At 43.3% G+C, this 22,979-nt stretch overlaps 1 protein-coding gene across 5 annotated transcripts in view; it reads right to left on the bottom strand.

The window, feature by feature from the left end:
- MAP7D2 (MAP7 domain containing 2) overlaps positions 1 to 22,979 on the bottom strand; it is a 102,026-nt gene that overhangs the window by 16,377 nt on the left and 62,670 nt on the right. For 3 of the 5 annotated variants that reach the window (XM_055564357.1, XM_055564356.1, XM_055564358.1), the window contains 5 exons: positions 21,622 to 21,732; positions 16,876 to 17,006; positions 15,218 to 15,327; positions 2,478 to 2,755; positions 1,778 to 1,910 (listed from right to left, as the gene is read on the bottom strand). In XM_055564357.1, coding sequence (XP_055420332.1) covers positions 1,778 to 1,910; positions 2,478 to 2,755; positions 15,218 to 15,327; positions 16,876 to 17,006; positions 21,622 to 21,732 — 763 coding nt within the window. Of the gene's footprint in view, positions 1 to 1,777; positions 1,911 to 2,477; positions 2,756 to 15,217; positions 15,328 to 16,875; positions 17,007 to 19,656; positions 19,780 to 21,621; positions 21,733 to 22,979 lie in introns of all 5 variants that reach the window. The other 2 variants (XM_055564360.1, XM_055564359.1) reach the window with 2 other exon arrangements.

Here is a 22,979-nt window from a genome sequence, read left to right as displayed (position 1 = left end):
AAAATCTCTCCCAAGGTTAATCAGAGCAATATTTCAGTTCTTCTCTCTCTTCTAAAGAGCTAGTTGTGACTGTCTCAGGGAAGTTAATACACAAAGGATATGTTGTATATAAATTAACAAACAAGCTACTTCATCTTTCTCTTCATCCTCTGGATCTGAAAAGTCACTGTTTCTTCCATTTCACCATGAGGACTTCCAAGGTGCTGGATGCAATACCCATGAGTAAGTAACACATTCTCTTAGCCCCTAGGTCTCAATAATCATCCTCATCACTCAGAACACAAATTCCTCCCCAGAGGCCCATGAGCCCCTAAAATTCCCTCCATTTAACCACACTCTGTTTCCCCCAAAGTAGAGAAGAACCAGCTTCTCCTGTGTGAAGCCAAGAATCTCAAAATCCTCTGCAAGAATAAACATTCTTTCTCTCCCTGTTTAACGACCCAGAGAGAACACGGCTGTGTTCATTTCTCCAGCACCCCTCCGCTACAGGCAGCCCCACCCTGCCACTCTTGCCAGCATTACGGGTTTCCTCCCGAGTTCACCAGACCCACATGTAGTTCTGTCACCCATGCCAAACCCATCCCACTTCCTCACCAGGTAGCAAGTACCAGAAAGCTCTGCATTGCAGTCACCATTCAGTGGATGCATCCCTTATCCCCAGCCGTTGGGGAGGGTCTTCTGTATAAGGAAATGCAGGAGGGTGCTGGCTGGAAGGCAGATGGCTGCACCTGCCCCAGAACAAGCTACAAGCATGCAACTCATCTGCTCAGGGCCTGCACAGGCCCTGGCCTATCACTGGAGGTCCTGCAATTCAGCTTCCTCTCCTGGGACTTCCCTTCACATACCCTGTGGTCCACGCAACCCAGCCCAAGCACACCACTCAACAAAAAGACCTGCTGCTGTTGCCCAAAAAGTTTGAGGTGGGAAAATCATCAGAAAAGTCCAGAATTTGAAGAAGGGACCAGTCAGATCTTTCCCCACCACCCTTAAAAAAAATAAATCAGTAAAAGCATAATGAGAGACCATGAAAGACTTGTCAAGGTCACTTACAGATCAAGAGTATTCTATCAGTCTAAACTCAGAGCCAGTCGTGAAGTACTACAGCATGGTGGGCTTCCTGTTATGTTAATTCTCTCAATAGTAGTGGACTACACTCTGTGATTATCCTAAAAGCTTCCTATATCAACTTAATGATAAATTTACCTTGTCCTTCAACATGCATTTCTCTCTGAATACTAAGACTAGAAAAGGCAGAACTGTCTGTATTTTGACCAAGTGCTCCGGGGATAAATGCAGTGGTTCTCAAACTCTGGTGAAATACTGAGGCAAGACACAGCCTGGCCTGTGGATTTTTATCATAACCCTTAACAGACTGTGATACCCTCCAAAGTTTAGGGACCACTGCCATGACATCTTCTGTTCTGCTCCAGGATGGAGTCCCTGTAACTTGTGTCTCATGGACTATGAAGGTGGCTTCTGCCCCATCAACAGGTGTCTGCTCAACCCTCCTCTCTCTTACCTGGGGATGCGAGTTAGGATAACTGGGGGTGGGGGGGGGGACACGATTTAGGAAGCAAAATCAAGATGTTTACATCTTGGCATCTCCAGTCTTTTCAAAGAGAATCTCATTCTATAAACAAAACTCAAACTCTACTGATAGTTCTTCGAGGCCTGGCTGGTGCTAGAGTCCAGGCTGAGAACAGGGGCTGTCTGTAACATTGAGATTTAGGAGCTGGGCATTTACAGCGGTCTGAAAAGGTCTGAGCACCACCCATACTTGTCTTGTTTTTCCTTCTCCAGACGTTCCTGCTCCTCCTGTTCCTTCTGCAGCCGGGCCTGTCGTCTCTTTTCAGACAGGATCTTTGTGGCCTCTCCTGCATCAGTGGTGCCCGCTGTGGGCTTCCCTGAGGCTGCATCGGAGGAAAAGATCAAGGGACATGAAATCATGACTGCACTCACATGGCAGCTGCCACTTGGAATTGAAAAAGCCAACCCAGTGGGTGACGGGAAATGCTGCCGGGACCAGCACAATCAGCCACCGAGCAGAGGCTGCCATGGGCTGGCTGGGACCCTGGATGCATTCCACCGTGGAGGGCAGTGGAAAGGCGAAGAGGAGAGATGGGTCACCAGCAAGCCCCATGCAGCCTCCACCACTGCACCTGTCTGGGTGAACTCACCATGGTCATAGAAGCTTAGAGGACTACAGGAAGCCCCTCTCTGTGGGAAGGGCATACCCTGACTGAACATAGCTCAGCACCCCCCAGGGCTTCCACAGCCAGAAGCAGTGCCAGTCCCTCGGTCTCCTCTGCCAGGAGACACTCAGGAGAGCAAGGGGAAGGACTGGGCAATGTGCCAGCTGAGAAAGCAGCACCAGGGCATGGAGTCGTCTCTGGGGAAAATCCCCGTCTTTCCCCCAAACCCGAGGCTCCTGTGGGGATGGACTCAGTGGCAGAACCAGATGGGCAAGGAGGGCCTACCTCTGCCACCCTTGGCCTTCCCTGCCGTGGCCTCATGCTTCTCGTGCTTCTCGGTGGCCTGCCTGTCTGCCACGTGCTTCTCTGGGGCCTCCTCCTTGGGTGAGCTGGCTGCCTGCTGAGGCAGGGTGCCTTCCTTCTCCTTGTTGCTCTTCTCTTTGTCTGCTTTCTTCTTGGGTGTCTCCTGGCCAGAAAAGCTGGGGAGGCGGTACTTCACCGGAGATCCTGGGTATGGCGGCTTTGTGTTCTTTGGAGACTGCGGATATGCTTTTGAAGTTGCCCTGGAAAACCAAAACCACGGCATAAGATGATTACTGGGCCTGACCACAGAACCCTCTGTTCCGAAGACATCTGGCTCCAAAAAGCTGAACAATTTCATCCTTCAAGAGGGACAAATGTAAGGAGGAGCACACACTCAGCAGTCCCTGAAGTACTATCACCCTAACAGGAATGTATGGTACTTACAAGACATCCCCTACGGAAGGGACCATGTTTTAGGAAGCTCAGCTGATGACATCATGTCCTGATTTCACTTAAGTTTGATGACAACATGAGAGTAAAGTGTTAGGAATTTCCCCACCTCCTTTTTTTAGATGAACACCAAGGTTGGATCTGGCTTCAGCATACGGCAATGAACGAGCCCAGTCTTATTTTTTTCTAATTATGGCAAAATACACACAACATGAACTGTACCATCTTAACCACTTTAAAGTGTACAGTTCAGTGGCATTAAGTCAATTCACACTATAGTGCAACCATCCCTCCACTGTTCACCTCCAAAATGCTGTACTTTTTAAACACTAACTCCACATTCTCACCTCTCTCCAGCCCCTGGGAAACCACTTTACACTTTCTGTCTCCAAGGATTTGACTATTCCATATACCTCACATAAGCGGAATCATACAGTGAAAAAAAAAAATCACCTTTGCTGAGGTATAACTGACATCTAGTTCCTTTTCAAGTTCTGAGGAACAAAGTCAGTGAAGATGTGGGGAGAGGGGGTGTCTTTTTCAAGGTTCTCAAGGTTTAAAAGACTCTCTCCAGTTACTGGGAAGATGCAAAATGTAAGAACAAGCCCATGTCCATCCAGGGAAATACAGTTTTGCTAAAATATAGGACCTTGCCTTACATCTGTTGGAAATAGGTCCATTACATGTGTCCTAGCTGAGTCTGGCTCCTGGTGAGCTCTGGTTGCTGATGACATGGGTAACAGCCTAGATTCAGTTGCTGAGTATACCCAGAAGTTCACACATACTGGGGTGACATTTGTACAGAGTACTTTTAGGAAGAACATAAAGTACTCGGCTGACAAATTACAAATTGTCACTCTCAATCCTGTAGCAGGTTGAACAATATGAAACTGCTAACTGTCAACCATTGTGACCTATAAAAATGGCAAGTCAACATAATATTAAAGGCCAATTTCTCACCAGAGACATAAAGAGTTACCTAATCAGATACTGGTGGTAAGGAAAAAATAAGATCGGATCAATATTAAACTTGGTCTTGAGCTGGAAAATAATCCTCAAGTGGTATGTGCACTGGAAAAGATGCAGGCCAGTTTTCAACTGATGCTCTCATGGTAAAAGGCAAACTCTGGCTGTTGAAGAGAACACTTTTTCTCAGTCCGTGCCAGGCTGAGGGCCACACAGTGACCCAAAGAATATGACTTAAAAGTGACCTGGATTTTTAAAATTCAGATGTTTCAGCATCAACCATTTTACAGATATGGAATCCATCCAGATCCCACTTCCATGGTGAACTGTACACCCCTCCCCGGCAGTCCGCTCCCTAGCTGGACCAGTGTGAGACCAGGAAGGATCACTTCATACTAGCCACAGCAACTTCCCTTGTGCCACCATCCCGTTAAGTGTGGAGCCACCCAGAACCCCCTGACACCTTGGATGGTGCTTCCCCTCTGCAGACTGTCCTGCCTCAGTCCTGGGGCTCAGCTGACTCAGGCCCCACCATTTCCAGGGCATCTCTTGACAACCAGGTGTTTCTTTCCACATGCTCTAGATACCCCTGATTTTCTAATTCTGTTCCTAGACACCAACCAAATAAAAGCCAGGTAAAGAATCCTCTTGCCCCCTCCATATAAATATGCATATGTACCAGGGTTTCTCAACCCTGCCATGACATTTGGGCTAGATCTTTCTTTCTGTGGGGCTATTCTGAGCACTGTTTAGCAGCATCCCTGGTCTCAACTCACTAGATGTCAGCAGCAATCTCCACCACTCCCCCTCCAGAGGTTGTGACAATCAAAAATGTCTGCAGACATCATCAAATGTCCCCTCAGGAGTAAGATCACCCCCAGCAAAGAACCACTGAGGTAAGACATACATACAGCACCCCCCACATACCTTCTATGTGTATAAAGCAGATGAAAGTGGTGCTGCTCTGGTTGGAGGGGTGGTGTCCTAATCCCCACGCCTCCAAGGCCCACCAATGAGCTTCCTAAAGGGCCTTGGCTGGAGAGGGAATTCTTAGTGCCTCCAGTGTTCAGACAGAGTTGTACCTGGACCACCCCTCCAATAATGTGGAACTCAGGCTTCCTCTAACACCTTCCAAAACTCTGTTCATGCTTCCTGAGTGCTGTCTGCACACCAGCCCCCGAGCTAAGTGTATTTGTGTATGTATGTGTATATATGTCTGTCTTTTAGTTCTCAATAACCAGTTATGACACAGGTACTATTTTTTTTTTTTTTTTTAATTTTATTTTATTTTTAAACTTTACATAACTGTATTAGATTTGCCAAATATCAAAATGAATCCGCCACAGGTTTACATGTGTTCCCCATCCTGAACCCTCCTCCCTCCTCCCTCCCTATTCCATCCCTCTGGGTCGTCCCAGTGCACCAGCCCCAAGCATCCAGTATCGTGCATCGAACCTGGACTGGCAACTCATTTCATACATGATATTTACATGTTTCAATGCCATTCTCCCAAATCTTCCCACCCTCTCCCTCTCCCACAGAGTCCATAAGACTGTTCTATACATCAGTGTCTCTTTTGCTGTCTCGTACACAGGGTTATTGTTACCATCTTTCTAAATTCCATATATATGCGTTAGTATACTGTATTGGTGTTTTTCTTTCTGGCTTACTTCACTCTGTATAATAGGCTCCAGTTTCATCCACCTCATTAGAACTGATTCAAATGTATTCTTTTTAATGGCTGAATAATACTCCATTGTGTATATGTACCACAGCTTTCTTATCCATTCATCTGCTGATGGACATCTAGGTTGCTTCCATGTCCTGGCTATTATAAACAGTGCTGCGATGAACATTGGGGTACTCGTGTCTCTTTCCCTTCTGGTTTTCTCAGTGTGTATGCCCAGCAGTGGGATTGCTGCACTCTCTGACATACATCACAGCAGGATCCTCTATGACCCACCTCCCAGAATATTGGAAATAAAAGCAAAAATAAACAAATGGGACCTAATTAACCTTAAAAGCTTCTGCACATCAAAGGAAACTATTAGCAAGGTGAAAAGACAGCCTTCAGAATGGGAGAAGATAATAGCAAATGAAGCAACTGACAAACAACTAATCTCGAGAATATACAAGCAACTCCTACAGCTCAACTCCAGAAAAATAAATGACCCAATCAAAAAATGGGCCAAAGAACTAAATAGACATTTCTCCAAAGAAGACATAAAGATGGCTAACAAACACATGAAAAGATGCTCAACATCACTCATTATCAGAGAAATGCAAATCAAAACCACTATGAGGTACCATTTCACACCAGTCAGAATGGCTGCAATCCAAAAGTCTACAAGTAATAAATGCTGGAGAGGGTGTGGAGAAAAGGGAACCCTCTTACACTGTTGGTGGGAATGCAAACTAGTGCAGCCACTATGGAGAACAGGTACTATTATTACGGTCACTTTAAGGAGGAGGAAGCTGGGCTTAGAGAGGTTAAATAAGCCATTGAACTGTGGTCTGAACCTTTGACTTCCTGACTCCACTTCTTTCAACTTGGCCCCATTCCCTGTTTGCAGTATGGCTAAGCTGGAGTTTGGGGTCACCATGATCCCCAGATGTTCATTTTAGAAGGGGCACAGAGTAAGCACACAATAGCTGTCAGATATTGGTGTTAATATATGATAAAATAAAATCTGAGTTATCTTTACAGATGAGAACAAACCAAAAGCAGGAGGAAGCATAATGAGGGAAACCACAGGCCCTGCTACCTCATGATGACAATGTTCCATTAAGCATCATTTTCCAATTAGCTGCGAAAACCTATGTTTAGACTCAAACAGCCTGTATAACCGTATGGCAGGAGATGTGCTCAACAATGCCCTCCTTTCATACTGTCATCTAGGGATGCAATGATCCTATAACCACCAGGAGGGGGTCTTGAGGGGGCTGGTCCTATACACTGAGAAGATCAAAACAGGCCACTTACTCCCTGGAATGTCAAGCGCATGTTCTGTGCAGCTCTGGTGCAACCACTGCTGGGCAGTCAACAGTATAAAGAGTTACCCCTGGATGTGGGATTTGGAGAGGCCGGCCATAGGAAGGCTGCTGTTTTATGGCAGATGACGCAGACAGAAACATGTCCTCCTCCCATAAGCATTCCTAACTTGACTCATCAATTAGGAATGTCTGCTACTGAAAGGATTGGCAAAAAGCCATCTGCTCTTTTTCCTGGCCCTCATCCTCCTCCCCCAGGAGTGAAGCATGACCTCTCTGCTGGATGAGACAGAGCAAAGGTACCGGGTGCCCACCGCCCAGTCCATTATAATTGTCTAAGGGACCTGCTTGCAGCAAGCACACATCTGCACTTCCCTCAGGGGTGCCTGAGACATGGGCTCCCTGGGGTCCTAGTGCAAGTACCTGTCGCACATGTGCAGACATGTGAGGAGCTCTTCTGCAGACCCCACTTCCACCAGGAGGGTTTCCAGGGCTGGACTCAGGGAGGAGTGGGTAACAGGCTTGAAATGGCTACAGGCCCAATTCATTCTATAGTCCCACCTTAGCAGCAGAAAGCCAGCATCTGGATCCCAACATGATCCCATGGCCTGGTCTAAATGGCTCACGCTCAGAAGGGAAGGGAGCCCATTGAAGTCATGCCCTCCCCTCAGTCAGTGTGCTCAGAGCCTGTAAGAGGGACATGCAGGGCAGGACTATAATATCAAGGGGAAAGGCTGGCCTCGCCTGGGTAGGAGAGGTTCTGACAGCCTCAGACCTACTCAGCTCTGAGCAGCCTTGCTTCAACTTGCTTTAAGAGAACAGTCACACGTATGTTCTGTTCACACCACAGACTCTAAGGCTCTATTATAAATAAAAGTGGGCCAATTGTCCATGAGCACACATCTAAAAATAATTGCTACCTGAGAAGTAAGGGTGAATTATTTGGGATAAAACTATTAAGGAATAATTTGGGATAAAAATATTAAGGAATCTAGTTATATTCCCCTAACCCAGCCCTTGCCCAATAAAAAAATATAGTAATTTAGAACACACATGCACACACACACACACACACTTGTGTATACATACAAACATGAGCTTCAAATAAGAGAACAGTAAGTAAGTCATTGCCTTTTTTAAAAATACCAAATGACCAAACTACAGAATACAATCTTAGAAGTTCCCTATTTTATTTCCAAATCTGTAGAGTTTCCTGCTCATCCTGCCTCACTACTTCCTACATGGATGCAGTACCCTGCCAGCCCTGCAAGAGTTGCTGAACGTGGGCATCTTACACCAGGTGATGCTGGTCTGCCAGGCCCCGAGGCTCTCTGGCCCCCTGCTCACACCACTTACTGCAAGCCAAACCAAGTGTAGCAAAGCTCTTGTTTTCCCAGTTTCCTAGAAATAGATATCTTGGCTGATGAAAGAAATTAAACACAAATTAATCAGGGAACTCACTGTGCTTTCATAGTTTTATTCTAAAGTACCTTCTCATCTGTTTCATAAGGGTCTATTTGATTACCACGATAACCCAGTGAGGTACATAGGAAATTACTATTAACCATATTTTAGATTAAAAAAACCCCAATCCTAAATGCTTAAATGACCTTTCCCAAGAAGTATAAAGAGATGAGAGAGCCAAATCACTAGATTTTTCATCTTGCTTTTTAAAATAGTTTTTCCACTTCAATTTTTAAAAGCTCAATATCTCCAGTGATTAAAAACTTAACAAAAGGAATTCACAAATTTTGTTGGATTAACAGAGATAGGCCTCTTTGATGCACAAGGCAGGATTATATAACCTTTTGAGGTTCCGTGACTGGTAGGAAATATAAACAAACACCTCTGTAAGCAGAGCAGCAAGAAGACTCTCAGGAGAGGGTTGTCACGCTTCTGAACGTGAGTTTACTGCAAAGCATAAACCCAAAGGGCTTTTTTTCCTCCACATCTTGGAATCTAGTTCTATTTTTCTCCCAAGCCACTTGACTCCAGGCCAAGTAAACACAGCCCACCCACAGGATGGGAGGGGTCTGTTGCCTCATCAGCACAACTTGATCAACATGCTGACAAGTCTATTTGTCAATCACATTTTACTACTTTCTAGAGGGAAAAATGAGCGATTTTATACCAGAGAAAGCTGTGTATACCACCTCAACTCAGTGATCACAGCTATCATCACCAGTAATGAAACATGGCCTCCTGACATCATAGCCTCCTGACACGATGCACTGAGAAGGAACCAATATCCCTTCCACGAGACTCCTGCCCCCAATGTATAATCTGAGTCTAACCACGAGGAAACAGCAAACCAACTCAAAATGAAGGACAGTGCTAAAAAAAAAACCCCACTGGTCTGTGCTCTTTACAAATGTCAGGGTCATTAAGAAAGGCTGAAGAACTATTGCAAGTTAATGGAGACTGAGGTGGCAAGACAACTAAATGCAATGTGGGACCCTGGGTTGGATTCTGGACCAGAAAAAAGATGTTGTAGAGGATCTCACTGGGACAGCAGGCAAAGATTACAGTCTGGAAACTAACAACATCATGTCAAATGTTAACTTTCCTAACTTTTCACAACTATATTGTGGTCACACAAGAGAATATCTTCATTCTTAGGGATAAAGGGTCAGGATGTCTGCAAATGACTCTCGATTGGTTCTCAGAAAATGTGTATCTATGAAGACTGCATGAGAGTGAGTAGGGGATGGGAATGATGAAATCTGTGCAGCTACATGCTAACAGGATGAAAGGTATACAGGAGTTCTTTATTCTATTCTTGCAATTCTTCTATAGGATTGAAGTGATTTCAAAATAAAAAGGTTTTTAAAATTGGTCTAAACTCAAATTGTCCTCTACTAAGACTGACAAATACAGGACTAGGACTGGGTGAGTATATAATTATGGCTGTGAGGAGGGGGTATAACTTAACATTTTCAATTATCCTTTTCAAGAAAAATTTCAGGAAAGAATGTAAGTGTATCTGAGAAGGACGGTGGTAACACACACAATAGTTAAACCATCACTGCAGGGAGCCCTGGTCCACTGTAGATACTCACTTGGGCAGGGCAATGCTGCCACACATCTACCAAAGAAGCCTATGCAAATGGCGCTCGGCAGTGACTAATTAAATGCCCTCAACCATGAAAGACATAGACAGGTTGGCTCCAGGAGCCTGTGATTCTAAAGGGAGGTGCTTATTTTGGGCCATCAGACAACTTGCCTTAATTCCTTCCCTCATATGGACTCTCAGTTTTGTTTCTAATGCATGATAAAATGAAATTAACTTAGGTTCCTGATACAAAATTGATCTCAGGCAAGCTGTCTCTGAAAGTCATTATCTTTGGCAGATTAAATTTTCCAAAGATGGCCCCAATAATATCTTCTTCCACCTCACATGATCTTTTCAAGTTTATTTTTCCATTCCATTGAATCTGAGGTGTTTCCACTGCTTTGACCAAGAAAACACAGCAGAGAAGGAATGCTGTGCCAATTCAAGGCACAGGCCTTAACTGGGGTTTATGGGCCAAAATCCTTAATAGGCCATCTTGGACCTTAGGTTGTAACTGTAGCACCAGTTGACAGTGAACCATAATTGCACAGAAGACCCCCAGGGTGAGAACCTTCCAGTGAGTCCATGTTAATCCACAGAACCACCACATAAAAGACCCTAAGACCCTCCCGGTAAGCCCAAGTCACAGAGCTGTGAGAATTAATAACAAATTATTGTTTTATGCCACTAGGTTTTAGAGAGTTTGTCACAGCAGCAAGGGATAATGGATACGTTTCCCATCACAATGACCAAACCAATTTGGAATACATTTCTAAGAATCTGAAACCATTAGAGAGTATTTCACACAGAAGAACTAGGAGTACAAACAGCACCAACCAGCAGAGGCAGAGGCAAGACAGACTGGGTAAATCCACTTGGTCACACTCAATTTCCTTTCTCTAGGTTATAAGAGGCAATCTATGCTCCATCCACATCTTTAAGAGTGTTGCTGAAGCTAGTTTTCTAAAACCATACAAGTACCCGACAATGCCAATCAACAATGAAAATAAACTTAAACACTTAAAAGAGCAATGCTATTAATATGCACAGCTACCCTACAGTGATTTAACTGTTCAGATCTGGGATGAATCCAAAGGTGGAATTAAGATTGTTCAGAGAAATATCAACAACATCAGATATGCAGATGATACCACTCTAATGGCAGAAAGTGAAGAGGAACGAAAGAGTCTCTTGATGAGAGTGAAAGAGGAGAGTGAAAAAGTTGGCTTAAAACTCAACGTTAAGAAAACTAAGATCATGGCATCCAGTCCCATCACTTCATGGCAAATAGATGGGTGAAAAAGTAGAAACAGTGACAGACTTTATTTTCTTGGGCTCCAAAATCACTGTGGACGGTGACTGCAGCCATGAAATTAAGAGACACTTGCTCCTTGGAAGGAAAGCTATGACAAACCTAGACAGTGTATTAAAAAGCAGAGACATCACTTTGTCTAAAGATCTGTATAGTCAAAGCTCTGGTTTTTCCAGTAGTCATGAAAGGATGTGAGAGTTGTACCATAAAGAAGGTTGAATGCTGAAGAACTGATGTTTTCGAATTGTGGTGCTTAAGAGTCCCTTGGACAGCAAGAAGATCCAACCAGTCAATCCTAAAGGAAATCAACCCTGAATATTCATTGGAAGGACTGATGCTGAAGCTCCAATATTTTGGCCATCTGCTGCGAAGAGCCAACTCATTGGAAAAGATCCTGATGCTGGGAAAGATTGAGGGCAGGAGAAGAAGGGGGCAACAGAGAATGAGATGGTTCGATGGCATCACCAATTCAATGGACATGAGTTTGAGCAAACTCAGGGAGACAGTGAAGGGCAGGGGAGCCTGGCATGCTGCAGTCCATGGGGTTGCAAGGAGTCGGAAACGACTTAGCAACTGAACAGCAAAAACAGATCTGGGAGGAGAACAACGCACTGACAGAGCCATTCATCACAAGTCCCTTCTGCATTTCTGGATGAGTGTTCATGGTGATTGACTAGCCCCTATCCCATCCTATTCAAAGCCATGTCACTTCCAGTGTGCTTTAAAGAGCACACGCTTGGTCTACACAAAGGGAAAGCTGAAAATGCCCATGTGGTTGGGGTTTATTTTGTGTGATACCATTTTAAAAAAATCAAGTGTTTCTTTTTCATCTTTCTTCAGTATTGAGTATGCGAAAGATTATTTATAAAATAAAAAACGTATGAAGAATGATATAACAAACGTTCACACACACACCAACTAGTGCAAGAAGAAGCCATAATAGGCCAGGATCTGCCACATGTCCCTTCCTGACCCCACCTCCACTTCCTCCTCAAAGGTCATCATCACTCTGCATTTCATGTTTGCCATTTTCTTAGTTTTTCTAAAAATAATTTTACCACATTTATATTTCTAAAAACACACTGGTTGTGAACATCTGGGAACTCAGGATACATGGAATCACTGCTGACATTCTTCTACAACTTCCTTCTTCTGCTCTACACTGCATACCTGAAATCTACCCACTGCTTGTGGGCAGCTGAAATCCACTCTTCTTCACTGCTGTAGTTTGGTTGGATTTTCAGAATTTACTTGCAGTCTACTTGGCTTTCCATATGTCTCAGACCTAGCCCATACCCACTGTAGTTCACTCACTACTTTTCTTCCCTGGTAGAAACAACTTTCTTTCTGAACATTTTAAAATCAAGAAATGTTTGCTATTCCTTAGATGTCTTGACTTGGTAGTTCTGATTTGGAGGTGCCTGAGCAATCTTTATCACCAGGGCACCTTGTGCACAGGAAGTCCAGCTGCGGTAGTGTGTGCTCTTTCTCCTGCCTGTGCAAGAGATGGCATGTATAGGGCTCTGAAAATTAAAGCTAGTCTATCAATGTGTTGAAAGTGGTAGGAATCCTGTGCAGCATGGTACAGAAACCATTATCCCTCAACCTTTAAAAATTCCCCAAGTGAGGCATGCAGCCCAGAAAACAGAATGTTTAAGAAACTGCTCAGTGAGAGAATAAACTGATGAATGTTCCAGAAGGATTGAGGATCCAAAAGGCCTGAGTCCTTGGGTAGGTCTGGCCCCAGCACTGCCCATACCTACTCAGACCACTCTGCCCTCCAGATCCACCTCCCCCCACCGCCAGCTAAGCATCCACAGACTCATATTGAGCCCAGATTGTGCAACAATAAACTGAGTCAGCCCCTGCCCTCTCGGCAGCCAAGCAGGAAATCAAGTGCACTGAGGCACATGTCAGTTCATCCTGCTCCCTCACCTCATGCAGGGTGCTCTGCTCCAATGTCACCTCCTTGGAGCAGTCTTTCCTGACTACTCCCCTCTGCCATTCTCTGCCATCTGACCAAGGCTCATTTTTCTTCACAGAATTTATCACCACCTGATATTACATTTGCTGTTTACTCTCAGGCAAGCTCCACAAGGACTGATAAGAGCAGTGGACACAGAGTAGGTGCTCTACGGGTGTTTGATGAAGGAAGGACTGACACAAGTATGTTCTGTGAGCACAGCGAAGGGGGCAAATTCCAATCTGGCTGGTTCTGGAGAGGATGCCAGCTGAGCTGAGTTCTGAGGGACAAGTAGCTCAAGGTGAGCGGCTCTCTCTTTGGAGCAGGCCTAGAACTGTCCTTATTTGGGTCCACATCTACCTCCTCCGTCGCCGGGGGCCTGACCAAGTGGAGACTACTTTCATTTGCTTGGGGATTCTCCAGAGCATCTAGCACAGTGGCCTGCCCTCATTCATTCCACGAATACTTAGAAACCATCTACTAGGTGCCCAATACTGGACAGAGTAGAAATTTCAAATATTTCTCTAAATTGAACTACATTATAAAAAGTCTGGGATTGTGTTTGAGTCTCTTTAGTCAGAGAAAGATTTTACAAAATTCAAGTGTTATGTCCTTTAAAATATATTTCCTGAAACACAACCTTCAAGATTTTCAACTTCAAAGAAATAGCACAGAGCCCACTACAAGCCTGCTTCCAAAAACTGAATTCGTATCTCTATAGAGGGAACGCCCTCCACTCCCCCCACCCCACTGCCCAGTGCACCTCTGTAAAATGTACAATGATGGTAATGAAACTTGCCAGCTACTATCCAGGCAGGGACAAAGAGTCAATATCCAGCAAAGATAGGGTGGAATATGGAAAAACCCCAGTAGAAACAGGTTTTTCTCTCTGTTAATGTCAATGTCCCAAACTGATACCAGAGCAGTGATATGTAAATGGAAGGCTCAGAAATAAGACAGAGACCTCAAAGCCCACCTAATGGATTTAGAGTTTGCAAAAAAGCAATACCAAACCAAAGACAGGCAATACAGGCACAGAAAGAATGCAATGGACTTCAGGGGAAAAAAAAACACTATGAATTCAGTAATATGCTATGGAAAGATTTTCTCTATGGAAGGCAGATACATCAATAACCAGTATTAGCAATTTATCAAAACCACAGCAATGTCTGAGCAAAACAATATTAGTAGAACAGTCTCGGAAAGCAACAAATCAGAAATAAGAGCTGACATCACTTTGAAATATTTTTTTTTAATTCCAAAGTGTTCATTAAAAATCTGTGTTTCTTCCTATGTTCTCTGAACCAAACTGTTGTACTATAGAAGCATTATGCGATTCTCTTTCTATATATAGCTTCTTTTTTCCAAATTAAAATCATATTTCTCTTTCTTCCTCAGTACTTTTGAAGATGTTTCCATTCAACTGCTGGATTGAGTTATTTATTGAGTTATTCTTGTCAGTAAAATATTTAAAAGACTTAAGTCAGTGGTCACACAGTGTACATTTGTTTTTCAGTCACACAGGTTTTCATTGGTGAGTTCACTCAATTCTTAACAAAAGAATATAATGGCTTCATTATAAAAAAAACACACTGCTGATGGTGACTCAGAAGTTATTATTGCCTCTCTGTTAACAAAGAGACAGGTAAGATGAGAGGGTGTGAGAACAAGCATGGAGCACATGGGCTTCAGAGCTCAAGTACAATGCAATCCCTTCACTCCAGATGCAGCTGGAGAAGGCCAGAAAAGTAGAAGGGGACTGATGCGCTGAAAGAGAACAGGCCAAGTGGATCATCTCCATAAATCAGGGTCCAATATCATCAGGCAACAAAGCCCTCAAGACCCCATTGTTTATCCAGAAACATATAACACACCTCAGAGTGCTGGCCACGCCTTGTGGGGGAGCTGGAGGCACACGCCACCCCACACAGAGCCTCCCCCAAAATTGCTTTAAACATGTGACTGTGGCGAAAGAAAAAGAGGCTTACTTGGATGTCACAGGAGAAGACGACCTCTTAGAAATGCTTCTCAGAGGAGACATGAGGCCCACGCTGGGAACAGAAGCAGTTGCTCTTGGCCCCCTCTTCATCTTCTCTGTCTGTAGGAGACACAGAATAGGACAGCCATGGCCCATCACTGCTATGACTTCCATGATTTTTAAAAATACCCCAGATGGAAGTGATGCACAGCTTTTTTTCAGAAGGAACCAAACAAAGCTATACTGCTTCCCACCATGGGAATCTTTGCAGAAAAGCACCAGGGGATCATCCCATTTAGGTCATTCAGTTAGGGAAAAAAATTTCAGTCTTAAAACATAAAGACCTCCTTTTCCTTGTTATCTTACAAAAAGCTAACAAGGGAACCAGATTATGGTCCTGGACATACAGAATTTGGAATGACTACAAAGATATACAATCACTATAAAATAGCTATAGATGGGTGCGAGACAGTGAGCTGGGGACCTTGACAGTGTACCTGGTTTAACAGGGACTGTAACCTCTCCATCCCTCAACATCTCCATGGCCTGCCCCACATTGGCCCTGGGCCTGGCCCAGAGCAGATGCTCCATGACAGTGGTTCTCTTCTCTCCCTATTGTAACTTTTTGTAGCAAATCCTCATGGGGCCCACATTCATTAGCCCCCTTCCACAGTAATCCATCCAACAGTAAAACTCTAGCATCTGAAACATTCACTTCTCCTGTGAGAACCTCAGGATCATACTGGATTAAAAAAAATAAATATGGTATTACAAAATAGATGCCCAATGGTAATGTGGTATTTAAAATAAGTCCACATGTCATATGATACTCCTCCCTTTTACAGGTGGAGCTTAGTTCACTTCTCCTCAAGCATGAGTTGGTCTCTCTCTCTCTCTTTGATCTTTTGCTCTGGAGGAAGCCAGCTGCCATGTTGTTTGGACTCTCAAGCAGCTCTAAGGAGAAGTCCATGCAGTAAGGAATGGGGGCCTCCTGCCAAGAGCCACATGAACGAGCCATCCTGGAAAACCCCTGCCAAGTTTTCTGACGACTGCAGTCCTAGCTGCCTGCAGTCCTGACCACACCCTCATGAGAGACCCTGAACCACAACCACTCAGCTATGATGTCCTCAATTTCCGACCCAAAGAACCAGTGAGGTAATACACATTTGCTTTAAGCTGCTAAGGTTTGGGGTGATTTGTTACACAGCAAGTGGTAACTAATGAAAGTAATATGGCTATATAATTTCTAAACAAACAGACACAATGGAGGATACTGCTCAACATCTGCCTTACTGATGGTGTTATCAGGACAACAAAAATTTTCAAAGGCCACTACTGTGGATGAAGATTGACCCAGAACCTCAGTTCTAGTTGCCTGTAGAAGCAAGACTGGCCCAGAAGCAGACATTCTTAAAGAAGCAGAGAAAGGGCACTCGGAACATTCTTTCTGACCCCCAACCTGAGGGCTTTGAAAATCTATTTCAAGGCAGTAAGATTTAGGAGGGTGCAAAAAGTTACAGGATTTTCAAAGGTTGGGTGCCATTTAAAACCAAATCTTTTCCTTGAGCAGTCCCTGAAGACTGATGGAAACAGACCCCAGGTCAAGTGCAGGGAATAATCACGGTGTCAGATAACCCAGTCCCGAGGGGTGAATGGGTAGAAACCTACTGGAGAGGCCTCCACTCCGGCAGGGGCGCCTTTCCCAGCATCTCCTCCACCAGATGTAGATGCGATCTTCTTCCTCTCGACATTTCGAGTGGGAGAAGACTTGTAGGAAGATTTAAGGGAGCCAGCAGGAGCTACATGGGGACAGGCATGGGATACTAGAGTTACAGTATAAAAGCCAGAGACACAGGGAGAACAGACGGAAAAGTTGAAGGAGAGCAGAGAGTTGGGAAGAATACCACATTTCAGTTAAAACGTGAGACGAGCAATTCACATTCTCAAAACACGGCCATACTTTTTCTAGTATACGCAGAATAGATGTTATCTTAAAAGACTCCCATGCTCAATGCTCAAGAGTCTAGGTCATTTCAGGAATTCAAAATCTGGGCTTTGGAGCCAGGTGGACCTAGCACCATCACCTAATAGCTGGTTCACCTTGGGTAGGTTACTTAATCTCTCTAAATGTCAATTCCCTTGTACAAGAGAGAGTTAACATAGCAGACCTGACTACTGTCCTTAGAAGGCCCTGTTTATAAGGTTGACCCTTGTAAGCATCTGGAAACTTGGATTTCAGAAGGGTTCTCACCATTAACTGATGAGTAGGTCACTGTGCCTAAGCTGTTTGTACCAACATTATGATTTATGCTGAACACATGCTTTTCTTCTGAGTCTGGAATTTGAGCATGGACCTGGCAGAGGGTGCCCATGTGACCATCCCCCAATAAAAACACTGGGCGCTGAGTGTCTAATGAGCTTCTGTGGTTGGCAACACTTCACACGTGTCCTAACTCATTGCTGGGGGAATGTGGCCTGTGTGACTACACCGGGAGAGGATGCTGGGCGCCTACGCCTGCTCTTCCCTGGACTTTGTTCCATGCAGTTTCTCCCTTTACCTATTTTGCTCTGTAGCCATTTGCTGCAATAAATCATAGCTCTGAGACCTCCTAGAGAATCATCGATCCTAGGAGTGGTCCTCCTGATGCATTCTTTGTTCTCAAAATGGGGATACTTCCTACTTCCCAGGAATTTTTTGTTTATTTGTTTGAGACGTAATTCATATATCATAAAGTCACCCCTTTAAAGGTATATAATTTAGTGGCTTTTAGTATATTCAGAAGGTTGTGCAACCATAACTATGGTCTAATTCCAGAATATTCTCAATATCTGCAAAAGAAACTCTGTGCCCATTAAGCACCCACTCCCCTTCCTCTCTAGCAACCACTTGTTTGCTGTCACTCTGGATTTGTCTATTCCAGACATTTCATATAAATAGAATCATATCACTTGTGGCATTTTCTGCCTGGCTTCTTTCACTGAGCATAATGTTTTCAAGGTTCATCATGTAGCATGTGTCAGTAATCCATTCCTTTTCACAGCTGAATAATATTCTACTTTATAAATAAAAACATTTTTTCAATAAATTCATCTGTTGTTGGACATCTGGGTTGTTTCCACTTTGCAGCTAATATGAATAATGCTAAGACTTGTATACTTTGTGTATGCTTTCAGTTTCCTTGACTCTACATCAAAGAGTAGAACTGCTGGTTCATGTGGTAACTCTAACATTTTGAAAAACACGCCAGACTGTTTTCCAGAGCGCCTGCAACATTTTACATTCTCACCAACCATGTATGAAGGCTGTAATTTCTCCTCATTCTTGCCAATACATATTAAGGCTGACTCTTGAATAATACAGGTTTGAAGCACATGGGTCCACTTACACTCAGATTTTATTCAATAGTAAATACTATAGTATACTATAGTATTGGTTGAGTCTGTATGGGGAACCAAGACAGAAGGCTGATTATAAAGTTATATGCAGACTTTTGACTGAGGTGGCTGGTACCCTCAACTGCCAAATTGTTCAAGAGTCAACTGTATGATCTTTTTTCTTTGAATTTTAGTCATCCTAGTAAGTATGAAATGGTATTACGATTTTGATTTGCATTTCTCTAATGACTAAGAATGTTGAGCGTCCTGTCATGTGCTTATTGGCCATTTTATATATTCTCTGCTGTGCTGTTTCTACACAACTACCTGTAAACAGACAGAAGAAGGTAGAGAACTATATGTCATTTATACATTATCTCACTGAATACACTATATCTTGGGAACTGAGATGGAGACCCGACATGCCTAATGTGGGCATGGCGTTATTTGCAAACAGAGAACACTAGTCCCCATTCACCATGCCATGACAGTTTGATCTGCTTTGGTCAAGGAAAGGCTTTGATGATGTGGCCCAGTGTTTCCTGGACTTCAGTGTGCAGATCTGGTGGAGCCTGAGTAGTGAGGCTCTAGATATTTGTGCTTACTATGCCCAGCACTGTGCTATTTCATTTAACCCTCATGCCAATTTAAAGTAACTCCACTTTATAGATGAGGAAACAGAGGCTTAGAGAGGTTAATTAACTTACCCAACATGGTAAGAGCTAGTAAGTGGTAGGGCTAGTTATGGGATTTCTGAGATTGCAGTGTATAGGCTATTTTTACCAAACTGTCTGGTTAAAAAAGTCTACTAGCCTCCATAGCTCATGAAATGGATTTCTTTTCCTAATCCACATGCCCTCAATCATAAAATAACTTACTCACCTCTGTGACACTTGAAAGACAAGAAACATAGCAACAGTAAAACACTGGTGGATAGAAAATGTTATTAACCATTGAAGACATTTCATGAAGCCAGGGAATGGGCAGCAAGATACAAAAATTCAGGAATAACTCATAGGCTGACCAATACCACTGGGGTGCCTTCCTCAGTGTCACCAGCTTGGCCTCTTTTACCTGAGTCACTGGCCTGCTCAGAGAGCATAAGTGTACTTCTGCTTCTGGCTAAAGAAGCCTGTGTGGGTGTCAACAGTCGCATAACAAGAAATGTTTCCATGGGACTAAGGTGCATGCGATGAGCTGAGGGGTGGAATCAAATGAAAATTTTAAAAAGCAAAATCAAAACAAAATAAAATGCCTAAAACAACACAGTGCCTGATGAAAATCAATTTTGGGGTGGCAGAATGAATGTGGAAAATAAAAATACTGTAGCAAAGGATGGCTTTGGAGCTTGTTACAGTAAAAGAAAATGGACGATGTGTCATTTAGAGCTTGGGAGAGTGCGTTACTTCTCTTGGGGTGCCAGAATTCATTCAATATTCTACTACAGAATTACTGTATCACCAGAAGAGACTTAGCCCATTTTTCAAGATATAATATGGACTCAAGAAACCATTTACTCACCAAAGTAGCTCTAACACTGAAAAAAAGATTACTCCTACAAAACACTTGTTTTAGGTCCTCTGTTAGGAATATTTTATAACACACTGATTTTGTTAATGTAGAAATGTGCATCCTTTCATATTTTTCCCATATAAACAAGGGCAAAGATTAAATAAGAAACATAAAAATAAAAATAGCCAACTAATTATCAGCTTTAATGGAAGTTAAGTAGCAGTATTCATACTCTAAAATTTAGTGATGGAAATGTCATTTTGATGGTTTGGAACATATTGTATGATAATGGATTAACTTTTCAATTACTTTGTATTTTTTGGATATCCACTAGCCAGAAAAATGGTTTGGGAATTTCAAAGTTTCAATTAATAATCCACAAGCAGATAATTGAGTGGCCAGCAATATATAAATATCATACTGATTATCTTTATACATTAATCAATGCAAATATGAATTTAACATCAATTTGTTACCATATGAATGAATGAATGAAAACATACAGGACATACAAATAGAACAGATACATAGAGTTAAAAGCATGTAGATGTTTTCTCATCCAGCTCTTAGTTAATTCAAGGTTTCTAGCACTTACCCATGAACTGCATCAGAAATCATCAACACTGACACTCACGGGTTCTCTGACACACAGGACAGACCTCTGTGCTGGAGATGCAAAGTTAAAGCCAGAGGAAAAAAACCAGGAAGGCACACTGGCATCTTCAAAGTCACAAACATCATCCTGCTTACCCCCTGGTGATGACTTGACATGTTAAATATTCCACTGGCACCGGACACTTCTTCATTGATGCTAAGATACGCATTTAATGCATAGAGAGCTTCCCTCCCTTCCTTAACCTACACATTCTAAAAGGTATCAATGCAGACTTACAGTGCCTTCTCTGAGCCTCCATTAGAACACAGCTGAATCTATTCAGTTTCTGAAACTGGCACTGTCCTATATCCATCATCTCCCACCTCAAAACAGAAAATGCCACCCATCCTTTCGCCCTTTTAAAGATTTCATATTAGTTCTGAACTTCTATTTTCCAAACAGAAATGAGCAGGCTTACAGATCACAGACAAGAGCAGAGCCCCATTTTTTCACATATCTGAGTCTCCCACGTACCTCTGCCTCATCAATCCCGCTGTGTCTGGCTAACCAACAATAGCACACCAATAACTAGGCAGTTGCTTTTTTAACAGTCACATCTGTCCACTGGTCAATTAACTCCAGGCCATGATAACGTCTATGTGCACTGTGGAAAATGGAAGTCTCTTTCAGACTGGGAGACTAGCATTAACTCCTGTCCCTTTCCAACAATGACCTTGCTCTAAAGAGCAATGCCACTTTCCAAAGTCCCATTAGTGAGGCCCGGGGGCTCCCACACACAGATCACAAGGCTAGGAGATTGTGGGTATTTGAAGAAGGCTCAAGAGAGGGGCTCTCACAAAGACTGACATTAACACCAATGCTCACACTAGAAAGAAGAAAACTGGAGAGACCAGGTCTACATGTTCACTTGCCTCGGTCTGGGGAATAGGATATTGCCGCAGTGGATGAAGACAGGTGCTTACTCATGGGAGGCTCCGTCTGCTTTGGCAAATTCATGGTTGATGTTGAAAGTTTGTCACATGCTGCAGAGAAACGCATTAAAGACATTGGTATTCACACCACTCTCAACCAAGAAACACATTTTCCAAAGTGTTCTTCCTGTCCTCATCCACACGCCTCTAAAACCACTGCGGCACAGCACACTGCCTCCAGCTCCCTGCTCTCCACTGAGCAAGTCTGAGAAGGCCCGGGCCACAGCAACCATCTATTTGAAGCAAGTTCTTCTCTTTCACTGCTCAACTTTGTGCTTCTCTTTGATTTCAAATGTTCAACCTCACTCAACTGTTCAACTAAAGCCATGCTAATCCCACCAGCCAACCATTTCCTTGTGTCCAGGGACTTTTAAGTATATTCAGACCAAACGAAAACAAAACCAACCTGGACCGAGAGACCAATCACCACTGCCGAATGTTCTATGATCTGACTGAGACTGTGTGAGCTGAAACCGGACTTTTTCTGAGGTTATCTAGAGCTCAGGTTGCAGAGAGGAGTAATTTGTAAAGCAAAGAGCTGTATTTAAAGCAGAACAACCTTTAGCAGTTGGTTTCTTGCTCTTATCAAGAAATGGGGTCACAATGGCCCTTTCTCAAAAGGCTCTGACTGTTTATGGTAGGATTTCAACATGTGGTCCTGCGTTTGGTGCTCTTACTTGCAGCCATTATTTTAGACAGGCTTGTAAAGGAAACCATCACAACAACTGGAGAGGTGCTAACAGTACCAGCCAAGCTGTGTTGGAGCTTTAGGCAAAAGGAAAGATGTGTGGCCCCGGCTCTAAAGGAAGCAAACTCATCAATAATATTTTCAAAATCTGCTCTTCTATTCATCTTGTTTACAAATGAAAGAAGTGCCATGCGTGACAATTTTTCCTGACCAACTGATGATCCTAAATAATTTTTAAATAACTTAGACTGCAGTAAAACAATATTGTTTGGGTATAAATAAAATATTTAAACTTAAAATGTTATGAGTTTTAATATACTTTTCAGTGTTTCAGTAATTTTTTCAAGTATTTCAATGTTCTGAAAAAAATAACCATTAGAAATCACATAAAATCATGTCTCTAGGGATACATATTTCCCCTTCTGCCTCAGGCTCCCATATGGCTCAGCATGGTACTAGTCTTTGGAAATTCAATAGTTTGTTCATCATGGATTGTTCTGCAGTGATTTTGATTAAAATATTCTTTTATCTTGATTACTGAGATTTTGGGTGTTCCCTTAAAATAAGGGCTCTGGTCACATACCACACCTCACCCTGGCCCGGGGCTCTG

This window comes from Bubalus kerabau, chromosome X, assembly GCF_029407905.1.
Source record: "Bubalus kerabau isolate K-KA32 ecotype Philippines breed swamp buffalo chromosome X, PCC_UOA_SB_1v2, whole genome shotgun sequence".
Taxonomy (NCBI): Eukaryota; Metazoa; Chordata; class Mammalia; order Artiodactyla; family Bovidae; genus Bubalus; species Bubalus kerabau.
This window is presented reverse-complemented; position numbering and strand designations above follow the sequence as displayed.